Consider the following 21,334-nt stretch of genomic DNA (forward strand, 5'->3'; position numbering starts at 1 on the left):
TGTGAAAATAGAAAAATAAAAAACAACAAAATTTACATTTTTTGTTAACTTATGTAAAAAACGACATTTTTGAAAAAAAAAATTTTAGTAAAACAACATTCTTTAATGAAAAAAATAATTAAATTGAAAATTTTACATGAAAAAAACTCCAGATACTGAAAATTGTAAAAATAGACAAATAAGAAACAACAAAGTTTACATTTTTTGTTAAAAACCTTATGTAAAAAACGACATTTTTGAAAAAAAAGTATTTTAGTAAAACGACATTTTTTAATAAAAAAATAATTATGTTGAAAATTTTACATTGAAAAACTTCAAAAACTGAAAAATGTAAAAATAGAAAAATAAAAAACAACAAAATTTACATTTTTTGTTAAAAACCTTAAAGCCTCAAAGCATGACACCCAAGCTGTTCAAACGAAGGGGATTAGCAAGATAGTGCCTTAACAACAAATTTGTTAGAATGAGTCATATGTTCACCAGAAGGAACTAGGGGTATTAGTAGGTATTAAAGAAACAGCGGGTATCCAACTGTTGGGACATAAGCTAATTACTCAATATCATGGGTCTTTTTTGAATTGAGTATATATTGAATTTGGTATTTTATTGTAAAATTGTGAATTGGATATATATTGAATTGGGTATTTTTATGTAAAAATTTTAATTTAATTATTTTGTTTGAAAATGTTTTACTAAAATAGTTTTCAATCAAAGATTTCGTTTTCTACATAAGGTTTTTAACGAAAAATGTAAATTTTAATGTTTTTTATTTTTCTATTTTTCCATTTTTCAGTTTGTGAAGTTTTTCCAATGTAAAATTTTCATTTTTATTGTTTTATATTAAAAAATATTGTTTTACTAAAATAATTTTTTTTTCAAAAATGTCGTTTTTTTACATAAGAGTTAAAAAAAAATGTAAATTTTGTTGTTTTTTGTTTTTCTATTTTTACATTTTTCAGTTTTTGAGGTTTTTCAATGCAAAATTTTCAAATTAATTTTTTTTCATTGAAAAGTGTCAGTTTACTAAAATAATTTTTTTTCAAAAATGTCGTTTTTCATATAAGGTTTTTAACAAAAAATGTAAATTTTGTTGTTTTTTATTTTTCTATTTTTACATTTTTCAGTTTTTGAAGTTTTTTAATGTAAAATTTTCAACATAATTATTTTATTAAAAAATGTCGTTTTACTAAAATACTTTTTTTTTCAAAAATGTCGTTTTTTACATTAGGTTTTTAACAAAAAATGTAAACGTTGTTCTTTCTTATTTTTCTATTTTTACAATTTTCAGTATTTGGAGTTTTTTTCATGTAAAATTTTCAATTTAATTAATTTTTTCATTAAAAAATGTCTTACTAAAAAATTTTTTTTCAAAAATGTCGTTTTTTACATAAGTTTTTTTAACAAAAAATGTAAATTTTGATGTTTTTTATTTTTCTAATTTCACATTTTTCAGTTTTTGAAGTTTTTTAATGTAAAATTTTCAATTTAATTATTTTTTTTCTTCAAAAAATGTTGATTTACTAAAATAGTTTTTTTTTAGAAAAATGTCGTTTTTTACATAAGGTTTTAACCAAAAATGTATATTTTGTTGTTTTTTATTTTTCTATTTTTCCATTTTTTCCATTTTTCATTTTTCGACATTTTTGAAAAAAAAAAAATTTTAGTAAAACAACATTTTATAATGAAAAAAATAATTAATTTGAAAATTTTACATGAAAAAAACTCCAGATACTGAAAATTGTAAAAATAGACAAATAAGAAACAACAAAGTTTACATTTTTTGTTAAAAACCTTATGTAAAAAACGACATTTTTGAAAAAAAATATTTTAGTAAAACGACATTTTTTAATAAAAAAATAATTATGTTGAAAATTTTACATTGAAAAACTTCAAAAACTGAAAATTGTAAAAATAGAAAAATAAAAAACAAAAAAATTTACATTTTTTGTTAAAAACCTTAAAGCCTCAAAGCATGACACCCAAGCTGTTCAAACCAAGGGGATTAGCAAGATAGTGCCTTAACAACAAATTTGTTAGAATGAGTCATATGTTCACCAGAAGGAACTAGGGGTATTAGTAGGTATTAAAGAAACAGCGGGTATCCAACTGTTGGGACATAAGCTAATTACTCAATATCATGGGTCTTTTTTGAATTGAGTATATATTGAATTTGGTATTTTATTGTAAAATTGTGAATTGGATATATATTGAATTGGGTATTTTTATGTAAAAATTTTAATTTAATTATTTTGTTTGAAAATGTTTTACTAAAATAGTTTTCAATCAAAGATTTCGTTTTCTACATAAGGTTTTTAACGAAAAATGTAAATTTTAATGTTTTTTATTTTTCTATTTTTCCATTTTTCAGTTTGTGAAGTTTTTCCAATGTAAAATTTTCATTTTTATTGTTTTATATTAAAAAATATTGTTTTACTAAAATAATTTTTTTTTCAAAAATGTCGTTTTTTTACATAAGAGTTAAAAAAAAATGTAAATTTTGTTGTTTTTTGTTTTTCTATTTTTACATTTTTCAGTTTTTGAGGTTTTTCAATGCAAAATTTTCAAATTAATTTTTTTTCATTGAAAAGTGTCAGTTTACTAAAATAATTTTTTTTCAAAAATGTCGTTTTTCATATAAGGTTTTTAACAAAAAATGTAAATTTTGTTGTTTTTTATTTTTCTATTTTTACATTTTTCAGTTTTTGAAGTTTTTTAATGTAAAATTTTCAACATAATTATTTTTTTATTAAAAAATGTCGTTTTACTAAAATACTTTTTTTTCAAAAATGTTTTTTACATTAGGTTTTTAACAAAAAATGTAAACTTTGTTCTTTCTTATTTTTCTATTTTTACAATTTTCAGTATTTGGAGTTTTTTCATGTAAAATTTTCAATTTAATTATTTTTATTAAAAAATGTCTTACTAAAAAGTTTTTTTTTCAAAAATGTTGTTTTTTACATAAGTTTTTTAACAAAAAATGTAAATTTTGATGTTTTTTATTTTTCTAATTTCACATTTTTCAGTTTCTGAAGTTTTTTAATGTAAAATTTTCAATTTAAATATTTTTTTTTAAATGTTGTTTTACTAAAATAGTTTTTTTTTTAAAAAAAATGTCGTTTTTTACATAAGGTTTTAACCAAAAATGTATATTTTGTTTTTTATTTTTCTATTTTTCCATTTTTCAGCTTTTGAAGTTTTTTCATTGTAAATAAAAAAACTTCAAAATTTGAAAAATGGAAAAGTAGAAAAATAAAAAACAACAAAATATACATTTTTGGTTAAAACCTTATGTAAAAAACATTTTTTAAAAAAAAACTATTTTAGTAAAACAACATTTTTTAAAGAAAAAAAATAATTACAAATATCAAAAATTTCGTTTTTTACATAAGTTTTTTAACAAAAAATGTAAATTTTGATGTTTTTTATTTTTCTAATTTCACATTTTTCAGTTTTTGAAGTTTTTTAATGTAAAATTTTCAATTTAATTATTTTTTAAAAATGTTGTTTTACTAAAATAGTTTTTATTTTAAAAAGAAAAATGTCGTTTTTTACATAAGGTTTTAACCAAAAATGTATATTTTGTTGTTTTTTATTTTTCTATTTTTCCATTTTTCAGCTTTTGAAGCTTTTTCATTGTAAATGAAAAACCTTCAAATTTTGAAAAATGGAAAAATAGAAAAATAAAAAACAACAAAATATACATTTTTGGTTAAAACCTTATGTGAAAAACATTTTTTTAAAAAAAACTATTTTAGTAAAGCAACATTTTTTAAAGAACAAAAATAATTAAATTGAAAATTTTACATTAAAAAACTTCAAAAACTGAAAAATGTGAAAATAGAAAAATAAAAAACAACAAATTTTACATTTTTTGTTTAAAAACTTATGTAAAAAACGACATTTTTGAAAAAAAAAATTTTAGTAAAACAACATTTTTTAATGAAAAAAATAATTAAATTGAAAATTTTACATGAAAAAAACTCCAAATACTGAAAATTGTAAAAATAGAAAAATAAGAAACAACAAAGTTTACATTTTTTGTTAAAAACCTTGTAAAAAACGACATTTTTGAAAAAAAAGTATTTTAGTAAAACGACATTTTTTAATAAAAAATAATTATGTTGAAAATTTTACATTAAAAAACTTCAAAAACTGAAAAATGTAAAAATAGAAAAATAAAAAACAACAAAAATTATTTTAGTAAAACGACACTTTTTAATGAAAAAAAATTAATTTAAAAATTTTGCATTGAAAAACTTCAAAAACTGAAAAATGGAAAAATAGAAAAATAAAAAACAATAAAATTTACATTTTTCGTTAAAAACCTTATGTAGAAAACGAAATCTTTGATTAAAAACTATTTTAGTAAAACATTTTCAAACAAAATAATTAAATTCAAAATTTTACGTAAAAATACCCAATTCAATATATACCCAATTCAGAATTTTACAATAAAATACCAAATTCAATATATACTCAATTCTAAAAAGACCCATGATATTGAGTAATTAGCTTATGTCCCAACAGTTGGATACCCGCTGTTTCTTTAATACCTACTAATACCCCTAGTTCCTTCTGGTGAACATATGACTCATTCTAACAAATTTGTTGTTAAGGCACTATCTTGCTAATCCCCTTCGTTTGAACAGCTTGGGTGTCATGCTGTGAGGCACGTCTTCGGAAATTTACATTATTAAACTGCAATATGGGAATGGGTAAATGACCTTACTAATTTAATATTAAGGGATTATCTTGCTAATCCCCCTCGTGTGAACGGCTTGCGTGTCATGCCGTGAGGTACGACTTCGGAAACTTACATTATTAAAGTGTAATATGGTAAGGGGTAAACGACCTTACTGATTCGTTGTTAAGGCACTATCTTGTATATCCCCTTTATGTGAACTGCTTGGGTGTCATGCTGTGAGGTACGTCTTTGGAAATTTACCTTATTAAAGCGCAATATGGGAATGGGTAAATGACCTTACTAATTTAATATTTAGGGGTTATCTTGCTAATCCCCCTCGTGTGAACGGCTTGCGTGTCATGCCGTGAGGTACGACTTCGGAAACTTACATTATTAAAGTGTAATATGGTAAGGGGTAAACGACCTTACTGATTCGTTGTTAAGGCACTATCTTGCTTATCCCCTTTATGTGAATTGCTTGGGTGTCATGCTGTGAGGTACGTCTTTGGAAATTTACCTTATTAAAGCGCAATATGGGAATGTGTAAATGACCTTACTAATTTAATATTAAGCGATTATCTTGCTAATCCCCCTCGTGTGAACGGCTTGCGTGTCATGCCGTGAGGTATGACTTCGGAAACTTACATTATTAAAGTGTAATATGGTAAGGGGTAAACGACCTTACTGATTCGTTGTTGAGGCACTATCTTGCTTATCCCCTTTATATGAACTGCTTGGGTGTCATGCTGTGAGGTACGTCTTTGGAAATTTACCTTATTAAAGCGCAATGTGGGAATGGGTAAATGACCTTACTAATTTAATATTTAGGGATTATCTTGCTAAACCCCCTCGCGTGAACAGCTTGGGTATCATGCTGTGAAGTACGTCTTTGGGATTTGAGGTAAAATGGGCTATACGTAATCTTTATACATTATCACTTTAATATTTTTTTTATTGTTTTTTGTTTAAAACTAATTTTTTAGGGCACTGTCTTGCATTGTTTAACATAAAAAACAATGAAAAACGTACAGTTTTTTATTACATGAAATTTGAAACAAAAAACGTGTATATTGATTTTTTTTTATTTTCGGTTTGTTAGTTTTTGATGTTTTTAAGCTACTTAAATATCGTTTTTGACATAAGGTTTTCAACAAAAATTGTGTTTTTTTTAAATTTTTATCATTTTCAAATCTCCAGTTTTTGAAGTTTTCGAATGTTTTTTTAATTTAATTTTTAATATTTCATTTTACTGTGACCTTTTAAACTGAAATTTCTTGGTTCCCAATTTCAAAAGTAATATCTATTATTATTTTGAAAACTAGTCAATTTCTAGCATTATTATGCCATCATATAATCTGCAGCGAGCTAATCATATTCCAATGCGACCTTTCTCTGATTTAAAAAGTAGTAAAATAAAAACAATTAATTACGAAACGATCACAAATACAATTAGAAATTACAAATATTATACGTTATCAAAATGATCAAGAGTCCAAATTCCGAAAGCATAAGCTTTCTTCTCTGCACAGTGAAAGGTTTTTTTCGTGTCGATACGGATAGTTGCTGCAATCCCAGTCAGTATCCAAATTGTTGAGAAGTTTGGAAACTTTTGGACATCCAAGATCATCTAGATTCTCCACATCTTTACACAAGTAATTTGAGAGGAGATTACATTTCTCCAAACCTTTCGCAAAGTATTCTGTTTTAGGTGAACAATAATGGTGAATGATTGATGACAACTCAATATATTCCAGTTTTCCACTGCTCCAATTGATCCCATGTAAGTTTTTAGTGTTCCACCTTGCTTGAAAAGTAGGTTGGTAGTCTTTGGGTAGCAGGAAACTGAATCCCAAAACAATTCCGTCCTTGAAAACACCCAACTCCTTAACAATTTTCCCCTCCACGCACTCAATATCAAATACAACTAGAGACATTCTTTTTTTAGAGTACAATATCAAAAAATGATTAGCAGTCTAGTCTTTTGAAAAATTGAGGATGGAAAAGTTTAATAAGAACAAAAAAGATTAACCCAGTTAACCCATGAAACATGAGCTGGAAAAATTTTGTAACATGTAACAGTATCCTGGACCCTTCGGCAGAATCGTGCAGTACAGCAAGTAATCGAAAAACTTTCAATCTAGTAAAGAAAAAGTCAAGAAAGGAACTTGCTTAACCAATAAGTCCTCCATGAGGAAATTTTTGGTCATTTTTCTCGGAATTTATATTTTTGTCCCATATTTTACAGGCTGATAAGAAGAGTTTTTGCGTTTTTCATTTTCGGGAAACCATGAAAGCATGTTTCCGTAACAATTGAATATGTTGACAAGAATGAAACTACGAAAAGATATGACTGGAACTACTACTTTTGGTAGTTACTTTTGGTGAATTGAGCAAAAGATGAGATCTGGAAGCAGAAAATAAGAAAACCTGGATGAATAAGGGTAACTGAACAATGTAAGGGTGAAGAAACAAATGACTGAAATATCTTGAAAATTAACCTCGATATATCGAGCCAATGAAACTTAATTAAAACACAAAAGAATTGGGAACAAAAAACCTCGTAGCCGATAAGATCTTATAAAACATTTTGTTAAGTCAATGAAAGTTGTGTAAAAAATGATTGTGTTTGTCATTTCTGTTTTTAGTAAGGTCACGTGATGTTAGTAATGAGTTTTTCATTAGTCAAGTGAGGGAGAGTATAGCGAGGCATACCAGCAAGCTAGATTGTATTAAGGTTGGTTCCGACAGACTTTAGTGAAGTGTTTTTAACAGCCGACGCTTCCTGTACCTCTTCCTTTACATCTTGCCCAGTTTCCGTAGAAAAACAAGGGAGCTGTCTTGTCAAATTTTTTCATGCCAAACTTGGGGTCAATTGCGTTTTCTTCTTCTCTACTTGCAATAAAACTCTCTGTCAGTGACACATTTTCCCACTCGTCACAATCCTTATCAGGTTTCTGCAAATCTTCAAAGTCGTCAGACAAACACCAGAGGAATTTAAGTTCTCTCTCCTGGTCAAAAAATCTGAGTAAATTTTTATACATTGGTCTATAAGCAAACTCATAGTCACAAAAATGTCCACGGACGAATCTGCTTAGTTCCATGTTGTCTGAGACTTGTAAAGTTTTGTTTTCGATGTGGCTCACATGAATTCAATGACCCATAGAATACCTAGGTATCTGTAATTCGGTAATTGTGGTAATCATACGTCTTAGTTGACCTACATTTTGTTGAGCGGCTCCCTTGCAAGGATGAAATCACCTAATTGTCCGTATTTGCGAAGACAGTATGACGTGATTTTTTTGGTATTAGGACTTAATTGATACATTTACGACTAATTTCTAACGATAGTGAAAAATTCCTGATAAATTTGTGCTCATAAAACCTCTATCGATCACCTGAGAAGATTCGCTCTTACAAAAGAAGATGTACCTTGTTGAGTATTTTTGACAAGATTCAGCTACTTTTGGTAAATATAAGTGGCAGGAATTGGACAGTTTTTAATAGAATTGTTTCGGTTTTGATAGAGATTAGGTTTTTTTGGCAAAAATGTAGTTTTTTTTGGTAAGAAATGGCTATTTTCAACCTGTATTGGTTAATTTCTTTTAAGGTTTTGGAAAGTGTTTGTCAGAATTGCGGATTTTTTTTATCAAGAATTGTTTTTTTTGGCAAGAATTGGGCATTTTTAAGCAAGAATTTGATATTTTTTGGCAATAATTGGATAATTTTTCGTAATAATTGGCTTTTTTTGGCAGCAATTGGGTACTTTTTAGCAAGTTTTGTGTAGTTTTTAGACAGAATTGGGTAGTTTTTAGCATGAATTGGGTAATATTTTTGCATTTTTTGGATATTTTTTAGATAAAATTGGGTGTGTTTTTTAGATAAAATGATTGGTGTGTTTTTCTCAAGAATTCGATATTTTTAGCAAGAATTGGGTATTTTTGGGCAGAAATTGTGTGTTTTTAGGCAAGAATTGTGAATTTTTCGGCAATAATTGGATAATTTTTGATAACATTTGTCTAATTTTTGGTACTTTTTAGCAAGTTTTGGGTATTTTTTAGACAGAATTTGGTATTTTTTGGCATGAATTGGGTGTTTCTTCAAGAGTTGGGTATTTTTTAGCAAGAATTGGATATTTTTGGCAAGAATTGTGTATTTTTAAGCAAGAATGTGGTATTTTTTGGTAATAATTGGATAATTTTTGGTAACAGTTGTCTATTTTTGGCAAGAATTTGGTACTTTTAGCAAGTAATATTGTAATATTGTAATACAGTAATATTGTAATACAGCTTGGGTATCATGCTGTGAGGTACACTTTTGAAAATCTAGTAAACCGTACGTAAGTGTAAATGAGACACCCTATCTAATTTAATATTAAAACATTACCTAACTAATCCCCTTTGAGAGAACAGCTTGGGTGTCATGCTGTGAGGTACGTCTTTGAAAATTTACATTATTAAAGTGCAATATGGGAATGATTAAATGACCTAATTTAATATTAAGGGATTAACTTGCTAATCTTCTTCGTGTGAACAGCTTTGCTGTCACGCTGTGAGGTACATCTTTGGAAATTTACATTAGTAAAGTGTAATATGGGAAAGGGTAAATGACCTTTTTAATTTGTTGTTAAGGCTCTATCTTGCTAATCCCCTTCGTGTGAACAGCGTGGGTATCATACTGTGAGGTACGTTTTTGAAAATCACGTCTAACGTACGTAACTGTAAATGAGTCTTCCTACCTAATTTATTATTAAAACATTATACTGCTAATCCCTTTCGTGTGAAAAGCTTGGGTATCAAGCTGTGAGGTACGTCTTTTGAAATTGACCTTAGTAAAGTGTAATATGGTAGGGGGTCAATGACCTTACTGAATTGTTGTTAAGGCACTATCTTGCTAATCTCTTTAGTGTGAACAGCGTGGGTATCATGCTGTGAGGTACGTTTTTGGAAATTTACATTATTAAAGTGTAAGATGGTAGGGAGTCAATGACCTTACCAATTTAATATCAAGGGATTATCTTGCTAATCCCCTCGTGTGAACAGCTTGGGTATCATGCTGTGAGGTATATTTTTGAAAATCACGTAAGCCGTACATAAGTGTGAATGAGTCATCCTGTCTAATTTAATATTAAAACATTGCCCTACTAATATACTTTGTGTGAACAGCTTTGGTATCATGCTGTGAGGTACGTCTTTGAAATGCACTATCTTGCTAATCCCCTTCGAGTGAACAGCTTGGGTGGCATGCTGTGAGGTACGTCTTTGAAAATTTACATTAGTAAAGTACAATATGGGAATAGGTAAATGACCTAACTAATATAATATTAAGGGATTATCTTGCTAATCCCCCTCGCGTGAACAGCTTGGGTATCATGCTGTGAGGTACGTCTTTAAAGGGTATTATGGTAGGGGGTCAATGTCCTTACTGCTTTGTTGTTCAGACACTATCTTGCTAATCCCCTTCGTGTGAACAGCTTGGGTATCATGCTGTGAGGTACATTTTTGAAAATCACGTAAGCCGTACATAAGTGTGAATGAGTCATCCTGTCTAATTTAATATTAAAACATTGCCCTACTAATATACTTTGTGTGAACAGCTTTGGTATCTTGCTGTGAGGTACGTCTTTGAAATGCACTATCTTGCTAATCCCCTTCGAGTGAACAGCTTGGGTGTCATGCTGTGAGGTACGTCTTTGAAAATTTACATTAGTAAAGTACAATATGGGAATAGGTAAATGACCTTACTAATATAATATTAAGGGATTATCTTGCTAATCCCCTTCGTGTGAACAGCTTGGGTATCATGCTGTGAGGTACGTCTTTGGAAATTTACATTATTAAAGTGCAATATGGTAGGGGGTCAATGTCCTTACTGATTTGTTGTTCAGACACTATCTTGCTAATCCCCTTCGTGTGAACAGCTTGGGTATCATGCTGTGAGGTACATTTTTGAAAATCACGTAAACCGTACGTAAGTGTAAATGAGTCATCCTATTTAATTTAATATTAAAACATTACCTAGATAATCCCCTTTGAGAGAACAGCTTGGGTGTCATGCTGTGAGGTACGTCTTTGGAAATTTAAGTGCAATATGAGAATGAGTGAATGACCTTACTAATTTAATATTAAGGGATTAACTTGCTAATCCCCCTCGCTTGAAACACCTTGGGTATCATGCTGTGAGGTACGTCTTTGGGATTTGAGGGAAAATGGCTATACGGTAATCTTTATACATAGGTACGTCTTTTTACCCCCCCCCCCACTCTTGCTTAACTATTACTACTTACATGACAAATAGTCTCGAATAAACTCAACTGTTCAATAACTGCTGTTTGACTATCGAATAAAACAAGTGAGGCCAAATTAATGGGTATAAAAGTCGTGTACATCTGTAAATTCAGACAATTGGTAGGGGCTTTATTCAGAAAGCTGTTAGTTTGCTAACTTGGCATGTTCAATGAATGCTTCATAAATGAAGAAAAAAGTATAAGTTTTGGGATTCGGACTCATAATGTGTAAATCATAGGCTTTGATGAAAAAATCAGAAAATAACATTGTTTTGCAATTTTTTATTCTGTGATAAATTTTTAACAATATTGATTTTACCAAATTCATGAAATATTTTGATTTTTTCTTGTTTCAATATGAACGCTCTCAATGCTAATTAATTGCTCTTGAACGAAGTTCATAGCAATTATTGTAAACGTGTGTAAAAAGGAGTATTGAGATTCTATAGGCTTTTTTTAGCAGAAGGCAAATTTGTTCATGACTTGAATTTTGACTTCTTTCTGTTCGAGCATTTACCTTCCGTTTTTGATTGTTGGCTTCTGTTTTCGAACATTGGACTTTAACAGTAGCTTCGTTTGTAATGTATAGTAAATAGGAACTGCTGGTAATGTTCAAGGTGAAAAGGGCATTTTGAGATTTTTTGTTCCTATATAAGTTTTCCCTAATTATCTAAACTATGCTGCACAAACCTCTCCACCACCTATCTACCCCTCCCCGCCCAACTACCCCAGCACTACCCACCTCCCCAACCTATCTACCCACTCACCCCACCTAGCTCCTACCCCGCACCTGAAAAATTGTCGGCATTTTTAAAACACTTTAATGTGTTTTGTTGGGCTACTTTTGTTTTTTTCTCTTGTCTATTTTGATGATCTGATTTTGGTTAGGTTAGGTGAGAAATTATAATGCAGGGCGATTCGAGTTGTTTCCGGTATTCTGCTGGCTATGTTTTTTATGTAAATTTTTCGCTTGACAGTTTTGCGCTTTTCTTCTAGGCCATTCTTTGACTTCTCAAGTGACTTTTTCACGCTTTCGTTCTTCATTTGTGAGTGATCTCTATTGCTCTGAAGTAGAGCTAATGTAAAATCGGTTGCAGAAGAGGAGGACTTTGTGATCTGTAGTGCAGTGGTTAGTGGTTGTGGCTGTAGATCATTAGTAGGTCAGTGGTTCGAATCCCGGCCGGGGACAAGTTTTTTGCACCCATAAAGAAAAATTGATTCTAGGCTACAGCCCCTGAATTAAATTGCCTCGCCTGTCGTTCAAGAGCAATTCTTCCGACATTTGTCGCTTTGTGTTTTGTATAAATGATGATCCTTGTAGCTCCAAATATGAAGCAAAAAAAGGCCTGACTTTAAATTTTAAAATGCTCTTGTTTTTTAATTGTTTGGTTCTTTTACAAAGAAGAACGCCGTGAATTGCATCCTCTCGTGTTGCAACTCTCGTTGCAAGTGAAAATTGCAATTGATGCCATGGAAATCAATCGCCGATATTTTTTGCAACTTGCTGGTTGTTTTTGAAATTTGTCAAGCTTCTCTTAAGTTTTAAAAAAAAAAAGCAATTTTTAAGAAAAAAATGTAGCGAGTAAAATATTAGCCACGAAGTTTTTCCACAACTTACTGATTATTTAGGGCGCAAATTTGGGAAGCAACTGTGCAATCTTTTTCCTAGGAAAACTTGAAAAATGTAGAGCTCGAACTTGGAGAAGATGGTGGATGAAGATGAGATTGGTAATTGAGATGATTGCACTGCAATTACTTGTCCAATTGTCTGCTTTAGCTCTGGACATTCCAGTGTCACTCTTTTCCGGAGGAAGAGATTGGCTCGCTGACCCGAAAGATGTGGAGAAACTAAGAGCTGACATCAACCACACGATTGTTTATGACAACACTCTGGACAGATTTGATCACTTGGACTTCGTCTGGGGAACCACCGCCAAGGACAGAGTCTACAAAGAGATCATTCTCCAGATCAGAAAGAGCGAAGCCACCAATGACAACGTGTAATTGATAGATAGACGAAACAACTGACACTTGACTTGCCACAATGTAACAACTCTTATAGAATGATACACTTAAGCTGCAGTAATATGTTAACTACTTCGATAGAATTAAAATTAAGTTAATCTGTTCAATAGCCATGTCTCTATTTTACTTGCAATTTGTTGAAAGCTATTTTTAAAATTCTGAACCATGTTAGGCGTTATTTTGCATTTTTTTTATCAAACCTTTTCTGACCAATCTGGTTTTTGGAAACATTTTTTCTGGCCGAACTCGAACAATTGGTTCATTAATAGCCGCGTCAGCAATTCCAGGCGGCTATTATTGCGATCCTAATTCACTCAAAAAAATAACTTCTGAACTCACTTATGGAACTTTAAATTCTATGAACATTCACTAGTTAAAGATATGTGCATCTAAGTAGTGCCAAACTTAGATGACCTTATTCTTGAGTAACAGAGTCCTGAGTTTTAATATCGAATGTTAATTTTAGTTTCAATTCATTGTAGGCCACAAGCGTCTATCGCGGCTATTTTCCGGCAATCTACCGGCTAGGTTTTAACAACGTACGAAAGGTACAATTTCTGATTGCTCGCTTTTGTTTTATATGAACAACCATGTTAAAATTTAAAACGCCCGCCGAAAGATGTATGAATATAGTTATGGAAAGAATAAGTCAATTAGAGCTCAACGATGACGAAGCTTACTCCCGAGGCTAAACTCCAATTGCAAAGAATTCTCAGAAATATATTGTAACTTATCAGTAGACCCCAATTTTGCTGTTTGTTGCGTTAAATGAAGATTTTTTCAGTAAAATTTGAGATAATTTGGATACTAAAAAATGCAACCTTACTTTTTAGGCTGTTGAAATGCATCTTCTTTTTAATAGCCGCGAAGCGATAGCGGCTATTATTGGGGACGTCGTGGTTTTTTACAATTCAAAGAATTTGAATTGTATTGGGGCGCTGTCTTTTTTTTTTAAGATCTGTTCACACATTTTCATGATTTTTGAAGTTAAATTGGAGTAGTGATTTTGGTCACGCCGAAACAGGAAGTGGAGCGAAAAAGCGAGTGGTTTTGCGGCGTGAAATTTTTTCGCTCTAATTTTAAAGTAGAGTGAGAATACGGTGTTTGAACAAAAATTCGCTTTATCGGTAGTGGTTTTTTGTTCGCATGCGGCAATTTCGCTTTGATTTTTTCTGTTTTTTCGATTTTTTGGATCGGTTTTTTTTCTAAATGGTTTTCCCAATCCATTCATAGTCCTTTCTAGGTCTAGTTTTCTGTTTAGTCAATGAAAATTCTTTGAATTGTACGTCAGGACTTGTCCTGCTATGTTTTTTTAATTCGTCGTCTCCATCGATGATTCTTACGACCTGACTTCTTGGAATTGACTTCAGTGACTATTGCTTTGCAGTTAAAATTTATGTGCGTGACGTTGTTTCCGCTTTTAGGTCAATTGCGTGACTTACCTCACTCAAAAAAATGACTTCTGAACTCACTTATGGAACTTTAATTTTTTATGAAGATTTACTAGTTAATAGTGTGCATCTAAGTAATGCCAATCTTGTATGCCCTAATTCGTGATTATGAGTCTTGAGTTTTTGATTTCGAATATCAATTTTGAAATAGCTATTTAAGGGCTTTTTCCTTATAGAACGTATGTGTCAAAAAATTGGCAGTCCGAAGCTAACCCAAAAAGTCTTTGGTCTATTAAAGGACTGGTGGTCGATCTGTCTATCTTATTTCTTTAGTTGTTTCAATTCATGGAAGGCCACGAGCGTCTATCGCGGCTATTTTCCGGCAATCTGCCGGCTATGTTAGTGTAGGTGTGTAGGTTCATGCCTTCTCGGTCTGTGTGTTAACAATATTTCTTGAGCGAACGAGAATTTACTAAGTTGGAGGTTCCAAGCTTGCCCTAAATGGGCTTAGAAATTTTGCGAGAGAATTGCTCATTAATTTGCTCAATTATACCAGACAGTAACGCACATTTGAGATAGTGTGGAGAATTGTCGAAATTTGAAAAAAAAATGTGAACATGACTTGTGGAAGTCCTGGAAATTTGTGATCTTACGGAGATTTGCTTTTGAGTAGCAGAAAAATAAGGTTCTAAGGCCCTTTCCTAAAGTTTCCTCCAAGTTTGCTCAATTTTTGCCAGTATTGTTCCGTTTCAAGATAATGTGTAAACCAGTGTTAAAATTTTGAGAGAAACGTGACTTCTTGAGAGAAAGTTCTCCGAATTGATGATGTTCAGTACAGTTAAATTGTTGCTTTTGATCAGCAGAATATTTTAGCAACGAAGGTAACTGATTTTAAGAAATGTTGACGGAAGTGAGAAAATTTGCGAATCAAAATTGCGATAAACTTGAGAAATAGATACTTGAAATGCATGTTGCCATAAGTGGATTTGGGTGGACGTGCTTAAGAAAGGTTTTTCGGCTGTCCTAATTCCCTTAAAAGATGGAGTCTGGTGATAACTTTTAGTTTCTGGGTTAAAAGAACTGGCGGAAGTTTCAATTACTTGCTGCTCATTAATGGGGTTTAAGATGAGTCAGAAAGAATAACATAATATCTCTCGAATTTTGCAGTAATTTTTTAACTTCAAATAGAATTTTTGATAATTTCAAATGGAGTTTTTCGGCTGTAAAACGGCAGAAAAGTTTTTCTAAGCGTAATTTCCTGACATTAGTTTGTTTCTGCTGATATTTCAACGTAAACTGACCACTCAAGGAGCGCAAAGTTACAGTTATAAATTTAAAAAGTAGTGATCAAAAATAAGTGCGAAAATGAAGCAAAGCAAGTAAGGGCGCAACTTGAACAGTTTTGTGTTAGAAAAAAAAACATTTTAGACCTTTGCGAGGGTTCGCTATATTGAGAAAAAACGGTGCAATAAAAAAATTTAATGTTCATGACTGAACTCATGAGTTCAAAAAATAATTTTGTCAAAAGAATAATGAACGTCGAGTAGTTTGATTTTTCTAAAACTGTCCATTTCAGCAGGGAATTTGAGCCACACAAAATGAACAAATATAAAGCGTCCTTGGAAGACAAAAGTTTGAAAGTCAATTCTTTCAGTACTTGATTGCTGCCTGATAGCATTGGTGATTGTTTAAACCTTTGATTGTTACCATCAGCTCTACTTAGAGCAGCAAACTTCCGAGGGAGTTTTTGGTTGCAATCAACCAGTCAGTAAATAAACACCAAAAAAGGTGTAGGCAGCTACTGTAAAATTAAGCATGGTCCAACGTAGAAGAGTTTTTGGCCGACCGCAAGTTTTTTATTTACAAAAATAACGTGACGAGCCAAATGCTCTAGACACTTTTAACTTGTCATCGATTGTGACTCAAAAATATATAACGTTGATTTTATGTAATTAGTAGTCGCGAAGCGATTGCGGCTATTATTGGGGAAATCGCGGTTTTTTACAATTCAAAGAATTTGAATTGTATTGGGCGCTGTCTTTTTTTAAGATCTGTTCACACATTTTCATGGTTTTTGAAGTCAAATTTGAAGTGGTGATTTTGGTCACGCCGAGACAGGAAATGGAGCGAAAAAGCGAGTTGTTTTGCGGCGTAAAATTTTTTCACTCTAATTTTAAAGTAGAGTCAGAAAACGGTGTTTGAACAAAAATTCACTTTTTTTGCTAGTGATTTACATGCGGCATGTCGTACACAATAACTATTGTGTACTTGATCTTGAACTGCGAATCACGATTGTATTCTTGTTCAGAGTACTTGCGTGGCGAGTGCGCTTATCACAGTTTATAATTGATTTCGCTTAGCGAATCGCTTGCTAATTACTTGTCTTTTTTACTCAGCTAGTAAATACGGCTGACAAGAAATAATTTAAATTGGGCAACTGTACTCGAGATGCAAAACTATCAGAATGAATCTGAGTACAAAGTGGGTTCTCGGAAGTAACAACAAACATGAACAGTAATTTCCCGATGCAGGAATTAGGGTAACAGATCGCGAAGTAGATGGTAGAGTCAACTCTGAATTTTGACTCGTTGGAGGCGGGGCAATTATTACCTCGGATGTAATAATTTGTGGTTCAGGAGTAGCTTCTGGTTGAGAGGACGTTACTGGCGGTGCAAAATTCTCCGGGACTTTAGGCATGCGAACGCGCATTGCACAAGCAATGTTAGATTTATTTGAGGAGACTCCGCTTCCCGTTTCACGTTTTTGGTGCTTCATTTTACGATCACCTTTCTGAACGCGTGTCGATTCCTTAATATGGCTTAATATTTTAGCTTCTGTTGTCTTATGTATTCGTGGCCCTCTGCGGTTTACGTAATCCATCAATTTTGTTTTTCGCTCATCGCGTGTACCAAATTTTGCGATGTCACTATTTCGAACGATTACCTCTATTTTTCCAGGCTCACGTATGACTGATGTATGTTGGTCTGTTTTCTGGACCACTGATCTTGGGGCTAACACCTCGTAAAGTCCATCGAGGTTCTTTTTTGATCATCTATGGGGTTGTTTCTTTCTGGCAATGTTAATCTTTACAGCATGCTCCTTTAGCGGTATCGGTCGATTGGCTTTTGTGTTGCGCAAGAATCTAGATTCGTTGTCAGTGGCAAGTCGTTCGCGTGTGGAAGCGTCCCGTGTAGCCAGGCACATATTTCTCTCGACCTCATCATCGCTACGAGTGTTCCCCCAATGCCCTTCGGGCAACAACTCATTTGGTGTGACCGTCTCTTCGTCTAAAAAATGATTTAAAACTTTTTCATAACTTAAATCAGAGGATCGTGGTTTAGTACTTATATTGCTAAGCGGGGTATTTGCTTTTCGCCCAAAGTGTGATTCGAATGGCGAAAGCTTAGTAGTTTTATGTTTACATATGCGGAGCTGGTAAATGATTGACTTGAGTGCTTCTTTAAGGGTGAACGAAATTAATTCTTTGTTTGCTTCTTTTATACACGCCAAGCGTTGTTTAATTGTACTAACTAATATTTCTACTAGACCTATTGCTCGATGGTCATTTGCCGGAGCTGGTATTAAAGTGATATTATTTTGTGTACAAAAATTTTTTACTTGATTACCTATGAGACAACGAGCCTGATCTATTCTTAATGAGCGAGGAACTCCGTGGACATGTATATAATTATCTAAAAATTTTATTACATTGGTGGCATTAGCATTATCAAAAATTTCAGCAGAAGCATATTTAGAAAATCTATCAATACATGTTAAAAATTAAATTTCATGTTCTTTCTCATTATTTATGGGTCCCGCAAAATCTATTTGTATTTCTTGGTTTGGGACTATACATGGTTTTTGTGCTTTGAATTGCCTTGCAGGGGTGATAGATTTTAAATTTTTACTGATGACAGTGCAATATTTGCACCCTATGGCTCTGACCAATAGGTCGCGATTCATGCATGGCCACCAGCAATGCTGGGCCATACACACCATCCCCCAGCTACCCGGGTGACTGGCATGGAGGTCCTCGACAAGCGCATCCTTGAGGGCGTTTGGGATGGCCACCTTCTCGTCCATGCACACACAACCACTGCTTACATGGAGATCCCGCCAGTAGCTATGCAATTAGGGGTTTAGGGATTTGAGGAGTTCCAATTGAGCACGTGAATTATTAAAGGTATGTGACTTTTGAGTGCTAATTACGGTGGAAAATTGAGGCTTGTTGTTGATTGACAAGTTAAAGTAGCTTAAATTAGTAAATTGAGACTGATTTTGATAAGCGAGTGGCACCTTTCCGGTATTTGGTGTCTCAAATAGTGCTATTTGAGGCTCAAATTGTAGTTGTGTTTTTACAGTAGTTGTACTATGTGACGCGAGTTTAGATTCAATTTGATAATTACAACTATGAGGTGCAAATGAGGCATTTAAGTTATGCGAAATATTCTGCTTGTCAATTAGTAGGAGATTATTCCCAGCGGGTGTTAATTTATAATGAGTAGAATGTACTCGCGAAGTGAAATCATGTTTAGAATTTGTATAATTGGGACTGTTTACTTTGAGAGTATGAAATGGTTGGGCAAATGCTAATTGATTTTAAGTTAAATGCACTTCCGAAGCATTTGCGGGAGTGTATTTTATATAATTAGTATGGCTGAAATTTGGATTAGGTTTTTGGTTGGCGAGTGATGCAGTATTTGGAGTTAAGCGTACGCGCAAGGCGTGTTCACTATCCGGATTATTAATAGTAAAAGGGGGCAGAATAGAATAGTACATTGGCGTAGCGAGTGCTGAATTATTATTTGTTAAGCGTACGCGCTGTGCGGAATCACTAATAGAATTGAAATTTTGTTTTAAGAGTGGCTTTGTACTATGACTTTGGAGAGCGGGTGATCTATTGTCTGTTGTTTGTAATTTAGGCTCAGCGAAATCTATACTCAATACTTGATCAGTATGTTTACGGGAATTTTGTACTTCACATTAGTTTTCGTGAAAGAGTTTTGTAAGTGTATTAGCTGAACTATTGTGTTTTTGTTGAAGTAATTTTGCATCATTGTGTATACTTGATAACTTCGCGACTAAAAATTCCTCGTCATATTTAGAAATACTTTTTGCCGGTTGATAAGGTTTGCAGGATATATGATCGACAAGTTCCATTTTTGCGCCTGGCAAGTGTTCTATTTTAAATTGATAAGGTAAAAGTCGACCAACCCATCGTGATAAACTACTGTTATAACTTTTGTTAGATCTATGTTCTTTTAAAATTGAAAGAAGTGCTCGATGATCAGTGATATTAGTAAATTCTTTGCCATAAAGATAATTTTTATAATATTCTATAGACCAAACCACTCCAAGAAGTTCAAGTTCATTAATGCTATAGCGTTCTTTGTTACTATTTGAGAATCTAGATGCGAAAGAAATTGGTTTCCAACCGTTGACCGTCAATTGTTCTAATGCTGCTCCAAGACCGGAGCGAGAGGCATCACATTTAATACGTGTTTCGAGTTGCGGGTTATAGTGAACGTTTTCTGTGTGATTCGCGATTTTTGTTTTTATAGCATTGAAATGTTTAGTGTGTTCGTCAGTCCAGGTGTATTTTGTAGATTTACGAAGGAGGTGTCTGAGAGGATGGCAGAGTTGGGCTAGGTTAGGAATTAATTTACTAATATCATGGACCGAACCTAAGAATGAACGTATTTTTTTGAAGTGTATTAGGTGGTTGTAGTGAAATAATTGCCGAGGTTTTAGTTTCTAATGGTGATGTCCCTGATTTGGTAATTTTATATCCTAACACGGAAAATTCTTGCTTTGCAAAATGACATTTGGGAAGATTGATCCGAAGGTTATCCGCATCCAGTTTTTAAAGGCAATCTAGTACGAGTTTAAAATGATCTTCTTCTGAACCTTCACTTACATTCAATATGTCGTCCAAGAAACAAAATTTGTTTTTAAGGCCGATTAACGTATAGTCCATCGCCTTCTGAAATTCTGCAGGCATGTCAGTAAGACCATAAAATCCTGTTTTAAAACGGTATGTGCCTGTCATATCACCACTCACAACATTGAAATTACAGTGTTTAGCAGTTTCAGGGTGAAGATTCAGTTGACTTTACGCGTACTTAAGGTCTATAGTAGAGAAATAAATGTTACCTGCTGGTTCTGTTTTATAATCTGTTATTATTTGTGATAAAGAGTCCATAAGTGTTTCGATATTTGGCATCTGATATTTATTTTGATGTATAGATGTATTAAGAATTTTAGAATCCAATGCTAATTTTATTGTTTGATTTCGTTTAACTGTAATAACTATAGGGGAAATAAAATATTGATCAGAACAGTTACTAAGTTCTTCTATGTGTCCTTCTTCAAAAAGTTTTTTAATTTCACTATTAACTGTCTTGTAAATTAATGGGTACTCTTCTACCATTTTGATGTTTGGGTTGGAAATTTCTGTGAAACTTAGATTTGACAATGTGGATTTTCGATCGACCAATACGTGAAAAAAGTTGAGGTAATTGATTTGCTATGTGAGTTTTAAATGAACATTGAGTTGTGATTGTGTTGACCATACTACCTTCATTTGAACAGACGGTTTGAGTGATTGAGAATCCGAGGGCTTCAAATAAATCCCTGCCAATCAGTGGTTTTAGTCCGTCTTTAACCACCACAAATTCGGCGTCTTCGATCAGCCACCCACAACTTTGTATTGGTGCTTGTATCATTCCAGTAATTGTTATGGTTTCATTAGCAAATGTTTTGAGTTCTTGGGCGGTTGCTGTCGTCAGCCATCTTGCAGAGATAGAGTTGTCGACTATTTCCCTAGCGAGAGATTCGTTCAAAATACTACACACACTACCGGAGTCGATAAGAAGTCCTACTTGGGTATTTCCAATCTGTAAGGTTGTATTTTTGGGTTCAATTTGGATGGCATTACTAGTAATGCTAGCT

General features: G+C 32.4%; 2 protein-coding genes across 2 annotated transcripts in view; both read left to right on the forward strand.

The window, feature by feature from the left end:
• Positions 1 to 13,101, forward strand: part of LOC142352027 (lipase member J-like) — a 40,982-nt gene extending 27,881 nt beyond the window's left edge. The window contains exon 7 of the mRNA XM_075404364.1: positions 12,745 to 13,101. Coding sequence (XP_075260479.1) covers positions 12,745 to 12,971 — 227 coding nt within the window. The 3' untranslated portion in view covers positions 12,972 to 13,101. The remainder of the gene's footprint in view (positions 1 to 12,744) is intronic.
• Positions 1 to 21,334, forward strand: part of LOC142351433 (cytochrome c1, heme protein, mitochondrial-like) — a 344,310-nt gene that overhangs the window by 90,884 nt on the left and 232,092 nt on the right. The window lies entirely within an intron of this gene.

This window comes from Convolutriloba macropyga, chromosome 13, assembly GCF_964194025.1.
Source record: "Convolutriloba macropyga chromosome 13, txConMacr16.3, whole genome shotgun sequence".
NCBI lineage: Eukaryota > Metazoa > Xenacoelomorpha > Acoela > Convolutidae > Convolutriloba > Convolutriloba macropyga.